The 11,015-nt window shown below is 32.4% G+C and overlaps 1 protein-coding gene across 1 annotated transcript; it reads right to left on the bottom strand.

The window, feature by feature from the left end:
* Window positions 1-6,587: 6,587 nt before the first annotated feature.
* Window positions 6,588-8,064, bottom strand: LOC149162679 (FCS-Like Zinc finger 10-like). The gene is made up of 2 exons (XM_089435764.1): window positions 7,052-8,064; window positions 6,588-6,939 (listed from the first exon to the last, which is right to left on the bottom strand). Exons 1-2 carry the CDS (start codon window positions 7,621-7,623, stop codon window positions 6,840-6,842), a joined length of 672 nt encoding a protein of 223 aa, XP_089291890.1. The 5' UTR covers window positions 7,624-8,064; the 3' UTR covers window positions 6,588-6,839.
* Between the last annotated feature and the right edge of the window lie 2,951 nt (window positions 8,065-11,015).

An 11,015-nucleotide genomic window follows, 5' to 3' on the forward strand; every position in this document is an offset into this window, starting at 1 on the left:
CAAGCATTGTCATATATTTACTGAATTTTGTTGATATTTCGAGGTATATATTGTGACGCCCACAGAATTAGGGTATATTTCTGAAATTTCAAAAGAAAATTGTTAAATTTAAGCTAAATTTTTGTTTTTGTCTATATCTTAAATTTTATTATTTAAAATAAAAATTTAAAATAAGCTTGTGATTATATGTAGATTTTGAGAAATCTTTGAAACATTTAGATAATAAAAAATTTATGACTCAAATTTGTGATTTTCAAAATTTTAAATAAATTAAACCAAAAAGATATATCAAAATTCACGAGACTACCGCTATATTGTATCAAAAAATTTGCACCATCTGGTCCATGATCCACCGTCCACAGGCATTGTGATATATTTCTTGAGTTTCGCTGATATTTCGGGGTATATATTCTTATGTGTTTACATTAACCCTGCCCAGAGAATTGTGGTATACTTCTGAAGTTTCGCTACTACATGTTGCTTACTATTTCGGAATAAACAGTCATGAGGAAGAAATAATGAAATGTGTGTAGCAATTCTTTAAAGATTAGGAAAACGGGCAAAAGGTTCAACCTTTTCGGCTCCGTCTCTTCCCCGACCCCGCCCATGTTCAACTTATCATTTGAATGCGTTTGGGATCTTGCATGGAAAATTCGAAGGAACAGGCCCCTCGCACATTATATGGAGGGTTTCTTGCTCAAAATCTTTCACTCAATGCCTGTCAATATTTTTAGGGGATGCATAAATTTTACGGTTTTGGTTTTAAGTGATGTATTGTTTTAAGTGATGTACTGTGTCATCAAACATGGACTTTTTCTCTAGGTTTAGTTTTAATGAATGTTTTTGGAATTGTATGAGAATTGCTCATTGGTTAGTTTGGGTATGTGATAACAATAAATTTTATAATGTCTTCTATATATATTTTCTTAAAAAATATGTTTATGATTTTAATCATATTAATGTTTATAATTTTAATCATGTAATTGATTAAATGTGGTCTAAGTGGATCTTTTCAATCGAGAACCACAATGTGTTCTACGAAAAAAGAGATACTAATTTAAAACGAAACCATTGTGCATTTTAGAGTACAGTGGAAGCATTATGAAGCACAAGATGCCACTTGGGAAGCATTATTTGTTTTATTCCTATATTGGTTTTGCAAGAGGTACAATACTAAGGACAATGTTTCTTTTCTTTAAGGGGTAGGGTATTGTGACATTTTTTTTTTTATTTTGTTGATTTTTTGTAATTAATGACAAATAATGTTAGGGTGTTAGCATTGATGTTATGAGTTGAAATTTTATTATGAGATGTAATATTTTGTTTTATTAATAAAATATATTAGAATTAAACAAGAAAGACAACCAATAGATTATGATGCTTTGAGAGTAAAATATATACCTTGAATTAATAATTCCATTAATGTGATGATTGAGAAGATGAAGGGTCAATATGTGTTTATAAAATGGAGAAAAGCAAAGGAGAAGAATTCTTTTTCCTTTTTATTTTGAGAATTAATCTATTATTATTCTCATACACTCATTTTCTCCCTATGAATCAAAAATTTGAATTGGAATGAAAATTGGTGACATGTTTTGTAATAGAAGTTGAATGTGTTGTAGTGTTTTTCCTTTGGACTAGATGGCTCTAAGGACTATGTGGCACAAATAGCACTAAAGAAGGGAAGGCCGAGGGACTACATAGGTCATAGGAGGACTCCCTTGTGTTGTGCAGACTTTCATTTTCATTTGTGAATTTCTATGGGCTTGGTCAATGAATGGAAAGGAAAAACACTTAGATTCTCTCTTGTGTGTGGAGAAGAGTAGCCCTGAAAATCCTTGATTTTATTTTTTTATCTCAGGGCTTCAAGATCTAGCTTGAGGGTGATCAACTATGAGAAAGGTTGTAGCATAGCTAAGCCCATATTTGGTGGCTCACCCTTCTTCAGTTCCAAATTGTAAAATACTTGAGTCTAAATAAGTATCTCTTATGAAAGATAATTTAATTGCTCTTTTGAACAAGTTTATATGTACATACATTTACTTTCCAAAAAATTTATCATGGTTGTAGATTTTATATTATTTGGTTGTAGCTTTTTATATGTATTAGATTTTCTAAAGTCACTATTTGAGGAAGATAGGCTTCCTAAATTCTTCTTTAAACATGTCATGTTTCCATTTCTACTATAAATTTTCTTTTGGGAGGTTCAAGGAGCTGAAATTTGGACCATTGTGAGGGAAAACCACACTAATCCTCTTGTCCAATTTTTAGATCTTGCTTCATGATTTTTTAGAAAATACGATTAGAGGGAGTTTACATCAAAAGTCAACCATTTTCCCTATGGTTTATTAGTGAATTTATAAGACAAGAGGAGAGGGTTAGAGATCCTCTTTCTAAGGATAAGATCCACAAATATGGGGATTAGGGTTCCATAATGAGAGGGAATAGATTCATAAACCATGGGATGAGGCTCAAATAGGTAGGGGCTCACATCCTTCTTGTTGAGATAATATTCCCCAACAAGGCTTCTAGAAATTTCTTTTTATTTTTACCTACATTAAAAGGTTATCAAACTTTTTAATGGAGAATAGTGCGACAAATTACGTAGGCTACAATCATTAAAATTGCATTTACGCAGATAGTTGCTAGGAAAAGTGTGACACTTTTTCAAAATTGGTTTTTTAGCAACGTAATCCAAGATTCTTGTTGTTTTCAGAATGGTTTTTATTCCAACATTGTAGGGGATTGCTTGCAAGAGTTCATCGGATAGTGAGAGATCTGGATTTGCGGTCATGTGCTAATGGTGACAAGATGACGTGTAGCACTCACTCCCCCATGCCTAGAACTCTATCTTTCATGATGATGTTGTTTGATGATTTTATACTGTGGTTTTAGGCTCACTTTTCATTATATCTAAATTGATTTTGTTCTAAGAAGAATTTAAGAATACATTTTGAATTAGTTTGGTGTGACCACTCAAGAAAAATGACTTACTTTCTTATATTCTAGGATACACAAAGAGAGATATCAACATGGAACCAATATTGGGTATCTCTTCCATTTTCTTTCTTTGAGGACTTTCTCATTCAATGTTATTTTGGTTCTCAATATAATTTGGAATTTTGGAGAGCACACAAGTACCAAACCTTTTATTTCCCTATTATTTTTGTCAAGACCAATCCCTTTATTGTGGGTTTAGTCTTAGGATATTATATAAAATCCTAAAGAACAATATCTATGATGGTTTACATATCACACAACATCAGTTTCCCAATTTTACTTAATGTCTTCAATCTCTTATGTGTTTTCAATGGCCTAGGTTCAATGTCCTGAGATCCTTAAGCATTTAAGGTATCATAAGAATCCTCAACATTGTAAGTGTTAAATGAGTGTCATATGTGATCATGTGATGAATAATGAATTGTTGGGTTTGGACAAAGATATATGTCATAGTAACTTGTTATAAAGGTCACGTCTCTAATCATATACTATATTATTTGTGATCTAATCAAGATGATTTTCAAAGTGGGTTTTTCTTGATGTGATAGAGCTTCCCACTCTAAACCTTTGTGTTGATGTGACAATTGTATGCTCTATTAGTGTTATGCTTTTTATTTTAATGCTACCACATTAGGAATTTCTTATGATAATGAATAAACAATGAGAACGTTAGTATCTTAATAAAATTACCATTTATTGATTAAAAATATGGTTATATTTATGTTAAGTGATGTCCTTAGAGTTTAAATATATGTGCATTGAGCTATTACTAAGAGTACAATGAGAAATCATTATCACTATCACGAACATGATATTTTCCTACCCACTTTTAGTTAAATAATTCAATTTTAAATATTAAATTAAAATTCTTCACATAAATAATAATAATAATAATAATAAATTAATTGCAAAAAAAATCATAAAAGAAAAATAAAAAATTATTAATATCTTTAAAATTGAAAATAAATATGTTGTTCTAAATGTTTTGTAATATTAATGCAAAACTCTTCCTCCTTAAGATCCACTCTAACATTATTTGCATTATTTGTAGTAGGTCATTTATAGTGTATTAAGGGAATTGTGATTTTAATCCAAAAACCAATATTTTTTATATTTAAATATGAGTTATATATTTGTTTTAACTTGTATTATTATTTTTATATAGTTTCATGTATATTGTTCATGATACCATGTTTATGAGGTTTTTCTTATAATTCTTTAAACTTGAACATTTCTACCAAAAGAAAAAATAAATGCCAACAATTACAAGGTTTTCATGGTTTTGTAGTTTTCACAAGTACAAGGTTTTCTTGGGTTTTGTAGATTTTATTTCATACTACTCATGATTATATTTTCCGTTTCACTTCAATGTCACATCATATATGTGTACACATATTTTCTAAGTTTGTTAAAAGATTTTAACATAATTTATAATATGATTAAATTTATGTTTAATAGAATAACAATTTGTTGAGTCAATAGTGTAAATAATTTTTATATAAAAAATAAAAATATATATCACATTTTGATACAAATCCTATTTTCTTTTGAATACAAATCCTATTTTCTTTTGAATAGGAACATACAATAAATTAGCTATTTTTTTGCATGTTAAAGTGCATTTTGAAAGAGTTCATATTGTTTTTCCAATATAGCTTTGATTACATACATAAAAGATACAAACACACAATTTTAAAATTATTCGGAGATGAAATAGAAACCAGACACGTTCTACTTATAGGTTGACATGTTCATTTGACAACAGGTGGACGTGGCAAGGAATTATGATGACCCTTGGAAATATTCATATTGCATTTCAAAGTTGTGTTATGATACTGTAAAATGCATGTATGATTTTTTTTGCTTTTCAACAAAGCCCTAATTCAAATTAAAGTGGTTGCAGGCATTGGACTTTGTGATTGTAGAAGCTAGGTGTCATGGAATCATGATATTTTTTAGCCTATTAAGGAATGCGCTGGTATGTTTGGTTGACTTGTGATGCTGGGCAGAGGAGAGAAAAATAATTTAATATGTTTCTCATGAAGAGACCTTCACAAAAGAAGATTTTTCTGTCACAACTTGGTGCTCGATTAATCCCTTCAAGTTAGGGTGAGCCCCATGTGAACTATGGGGTCTCATGGTGTTGTGTTGAGTGAGTAGCAAGGTTAGGGAATTGATGAAAAGGGAAGTTGGGACAACTGGTGTTCATTATCACATTCGATAATATGTAAACAATGTTTATGTGGTAAAGGAAGGGAGATAAAAAGAAGGTAGTGGAACGATGCACTAGATGCTTGGAGTTTGGGACTGGTTTGCCTTGGCTAGGTCATATTTCCCTGTTTTCCAATACTTTTCCATTGAATTGATAGCCTACTCTATGTGACCTTGGATGATAATCTATGTAGTTATATATGTAACCTTTGAGTTCAATTTAAGAATATGTGGCCTATGAGGATATACTTGTAATTTTTATTTATTTATTTTTTATGTATATGATGTTGTAGAAGGCCTAGTGTGTGGGATTATGTTCGTGTGAAAGGTGGTTCTTGTTGTATGGCCAAAGGCTAGTGTATTGGATTGTGTTTGTGTCAATGTTGATGAACTTGTTGTTGAAAGACTTTATGTATTTGAATATTTGGAATTCAAGGAACACCTTGTGAATGGGAGGTAGTGATTAAATTGTGTACTCCCTAGTCAATTAAATTAAAAAAGGAAAACAAAAAGAAAAATGTTATGAATGCAGATGTCAATTATTGATATTGAAATCCTTTAATTGAATCCACTAACAATTTGTCATGTTTAAGCTGAGGGGCAAGCTATCCTAGCATTACATGTGCTATAGCAGATTTATGAATAAGCATTGTCTTATGGAACAATTTATGAACGAATGAGATAAACAATGAAGTTGTTAAATCTGCTAACTTTTTAGCCTGGGTAATAATCTCGAGGATTTAGACAGTAATGTTTTGGTCTTTGGTAGTAATCTTAAAGGATTTAGACCTGGTTTATTATAGCATTTTCCCTTGCAATGATTAATCTAAAGTCTAATCCAATTTTCCATTGCAATGATTCATGTAAGGTCTAATCCAATTGTTGTTAAAGATTGAATCAGTAGACTGTTTTCGCAATGTTGAATTTGGAGTTTTGAACTTAAAGTTTTCCGTTGCGCCGAATTTTTTTCTAAGATGTTATATCTAAAGCATAATTGATCTAGTATATGTTTGGGCACAGTTTTATTCCCTACCGAATTGGCATTCTCCTTCACCCATACCCACTTCCATCGCACTAAAATCCCATACCCACTTCCATCGCACTAAAATTTACTCAACAGGGACTATCACTGCCAGCAGTGCTTTATATAGGCACTTGTTAAATAAAGTAGCTATCCATGAGGACCTGTTTAAAATTAGTGACCAGAAAGAAAGGAATTTTCAATGTAATTTAATCTGGACATAATATGTATATAAAAACTGAAAACCTCATAGAAATCCCAAGTGCCACTGGCATAAAAACCACTCTTTTTCCCTCTTGCTGAAGATGCAGTTAAATAGACCAAGGATTTAATGGAAATAGCAATTGAAACAGAATCGAGATGCCCTTGTAAGCGAGTCAGTGGAAAGATTGGAAATGGAAATGGGAATTGGACCCGCATAAAAGTAATTTTAGATGTTATCACATGCGCACTCCTATTAATATGCCTCACAAACGCCCACCCCGCCATCTCTTATTAAAAGAGGTATATTTTTTATATGATATGCAGCCGTGTATTTATTTACAGATCTGCCTTTGGTCTTATGAGGCAGCACTCGATGAAGATGGAGGAGAAGCAGCAAATGCTTTCATCCATAAAGATCATCAAAATCTGTCGTTAACGGCATTCCATCATCCATCAAAATCTGTTGGTACCGGCATTCCACGCTGCAGAATGCTTTGTCACCTCTGCAATAATCAGCAAACACAGAATGAGGCTAGCTCCGAAGAAAAGGAAATTATAATCAATTCAATCTGATTCTCAAAGATTTATAGCAATGGAATGATAATTATAACAGACCTGTACATGTAGATGTCCTTCCCTTGATTCAATTGCCGTTTGCAGAGATAGCATGCTCTGAGAAAATGGCCAACATGAAACACTGGAACATTTGAAGAGCTCCGAGGCGGCGATGCGACAAACCATAGTCCATGTTCATGCTGTTTCCGAACAGGGTATTGCACAATTTCAGGCTCCATACCGCAATGGTTATACATGTTATTTGTGCTCGACTTTGAACCATGGGAGATAACAGAAGTGTTACCCTTTGAATAATCCATTCCAGTTTGATGGGTGTCTTTTGTAAATCCATGAGGAGAACCAATCGGTATTGTCTCGCTGTGCTGCTTGGGAGAACTCGACGGGAAATCGAAGCCGTTTTCATGCAAATCAGTGATCCCAATTCCAGAAAATGTCTCGATGTCCAGTGGACAAGTTGGGCGGTATTGTCTCGCTGTGCTGCTTGGGAGAACTCGACGGGAAATCGAAGCCGTTTTCATGCAAATCAGTGATCCCAATTCCAGAAAATGTCTCGATGTCCAGTGGAGAAGTTGGGCTTTTTGTCCCCTCTGAATCTGAGGACCCCTTTGCATTGAAACCTATGAAGATTCCAGAGGCATTGCAGAACCTGTGCTTGTCTTCGGGGCAATCACTGGTGCGGGATGAATCGGCTGGGTAATCAGGCGTCACGTAACACATCTTTTCTCTCCTGTTGAAGGGTAATGAGGACTGACCCTTCAACAACCACCGCAATCGCCATTAGCACCAGACTCGTCCGGAAGCTCATGCTAAGCAAAGAAAGCGCGGGTTCTGAGATTCAAAATTCCAATCTGGAGCGCCATTATACAATTCAAAATTTGGTGGCAATGTATGGGGAATGGATAGCATATGATACACCACATGCCATGATAAATATGCAGCTCGTTTCGATGGGCATCAATACAAACAACGATGGCATCATGCATATCTCCATCACTATGCAATCGGAATCTGTTACCCGGAGAACGGAGGCGATGTCAGAACCCGGCTCCCAAGACTGTACTTAAGAGACTCTTAAGAGTGCATTTATAATACTATAGTCTCTGAAATAGCACTTGCCATCGTAAGATATTACGAGGAACGGATCTCAACATTGTTGGTTGCTTAATCATTTCTCTTTTTTCAAAGTAAATAGATGGAATTGTTTTGTTCTGGTTTCTTTGACTTCTCGTTGGTTTTGGACGGATGGACGGTGGTTTTTAAGTTGCGGTTAAGAATTAAGGAAGTTAATGGTTAAGATTGAAGATTGAAGTTGATAAATAGGGAAAATAAATTTTAAATTTTTTAATTAAATTAAAAAAAAGGTTTTTATAAAAGTTATAAATGTTTTTTTTATAATTTTTATATAATAGAAGTGACGTATTCACAAAATTTTCAACTTTAAGATAATTTATATGCTAAAACATTAATATGTTTATAGTTGAGTTTCGTATTATATTCTCAAACCTCAACCTCGTAGACAAGTTAATTGATTGTTTTTAATTTCTTAAGTTAACAAGGGAGCCACTGTCGTGGCTGTAGTCCCTGCCGGGGTCTGCCACAACAACACAGTACAAACGCTTTGTGCAACTTGTCTTGTAGCATGCAGAAATACAAAGACATCAGAAGAGTTGTTCCGAGATGGCTACATCCATCCCTCTTCATCTCCCTGTGGCTCTCCGGTGATTTTGCAACCTTGAAAGGATCGTTCATGGTGCCTGTATTGAGGATTGGGCATGAAATTGAGCCAATACAATTCTCTTACAAGCTTACAGAAAAAATATTTTGACTAGCATATCGGTGTAGGATACAATCTCAAAATTGATGGAAGGTGTTGTCCTGCAACACGATCCGATGGATCATGGAATGAAGGGTTTCGAGTGAGGTTGCTATATGAATGTTTTGTCCTGCCGCCGAAGTTCTGCTACTTCTTGAAAATACACTTCATTTTGGTCACCTTGCTTGATGTCTGCACCATCCTTCTGAAAGGGTACTAAAGTTATCGTTCCTGCTTATCCAAAGGCCTGTGCAGATCCCTTGTCCCTTCTTTTTATAATAACTATCACAAGCCTAATGCAGATCTCTGTTATGGATTGTGATAATTTAAAATATGGAATATCAGATATGCAAGAACAACAAGATATGGGCGATCTATTTTACTAGCATTCGCAGGTCTGCTTCGATAAGCAATAAACCTCCAAGATTGATATTATAAATGGCCCCTTCTGTAACTCAGTTGATAGACACTAACTGTAGATTATTACTGTAATCGCTGAAACAAAAATGCTATCGCGTTAATATGTCAGGAAATCCTAACTTCATAAGCATAAATTAATATTTCTGCACACCTTTCTCTTTTTAAATTTAATACTTAACCAAAAATTTTAAAAACAAACTCAAAAGCAGTCTTCTTATTACATAGGTGAAAGATTGACTTCCAAAGTAATTTTAAATAACTAAATTTAAGACCATACAAAGCAGGATTAACACTGGACACTATTTATCCCACACTGTTATTATTCTCAACACGGATGACTGTTGATGCACGGAGCCCCCTCCAAAGTGACAAATACAACCTCCTCGTCATAGAAGTAAGTTTGTTCGAGCTTATGTTGATGATTTAATGATACTTCAAACTTATTCGGATTCGTTAGACCTTAGGTTTAGTTTGTTCATCACTGGTAGTTTTTAAGATTCATTAAAGTATGGCGAAATGGCCAATATTAATAGTTTATATTTATTGATAAAGTTATGTTTTTAAATAAATTTAAAAATAGTTTGGATAATTAAATATTTTTATGTTTTGGTCAATGAAGGATGATAACAATGATGCAGCGTTGTAACTAACCCAATTATTAATCATATATATGATGCAGCGCTGTAACTAACCCAATTATTAATCATATATATGATGCAGCGCTGTAATGAACCCAATTCCATAATCCTATCTATGCTGCAGCGCTGTAACGAACTCGATTCAGCTCTCCTTCCCTGAATTTCTCGTAATTATTAGTTTTAGAAACCACTTATAGTTATATTTTTCACGCAAATTATTAGTAAACATTATTCTTGTATTCGAATAATTGGAGTTTAGAGATTCTATCCCAATCAAATTTTTGAGCCATTACAATCATCTCCAATAAACCAAAACATTTTGTTATATTCGAAGTCCAAAATTCAGATGTTCTTAAAATTCATTTCAGCCTCTTTGCTTATGCACAATTTTTTCACTTTACAATAAACCAATTTTTTGCATTTATTTTTAAAACTCAAGTATAGATTTTAGGATTTATTTATTTATCTTTATTATTTTTAATGGAATGAAATTTTTTTGAGAATCAGATACATCTATATTAGTTATTATTATTATTATAAATTTTTTTAAACATTTTAAAAAGGTTATAAATGAACCAATTACATGTTTATTAAAGAGCTAGATAAGTTATTTAACGTTTCACATACCCTTAAAACTTTAGAATATCCAAAAATCTACAATATAAATTTTAAAAAATATTACAAAATCTACCATATAAATTTTAAAATATATCCCAAAATCTAAAAAATAAATAAAAATACCCATTTTCTTTTTATATTTAATCATATCATTTTTCATGAAACTAAATACCATTCCGATAACGATGTTCATGAAATAGATACCCATCCTTGGATATACTTGAAGGGTAACGTAATAATTTGTAGAAAAAGAGCTTTTTTAATATATATTTCTTTAATAAAATTTATTAAAAATTACAATAATAACTTTGAATTTTTGAGAATAAATAAAGCTATTTTTATTTTTCAATTTAGTACAATAACATTGGAAAAGACAGGACTATATATATAAAGTTATTTAGAGTTATAAAATATAAAATTATTTATTTTATTTATTAGAATACAACATATCATAAAATATTAAAATATGTATTTTATTTATTATGATAGAAGACATTTAAATATACTAGCATAG

The sequence above is a fragment of the Pinus tabuliformis genome, chromosome 5_2 (assembly GCF_031772625.1).
Source record: "Pinus tabuliformis cultivar Carrire ecotype Pingquan chromosome 5_2, CPIR1, whole genome shotgun sequence".
NCBI classification, from domain to species: domain Eukaryota; kingdom Viridiplantae; phylum Streptophyta; class Pinopsida; order Pinales; family Pinaceae; genus Pinus; species Pinus tabuliformis.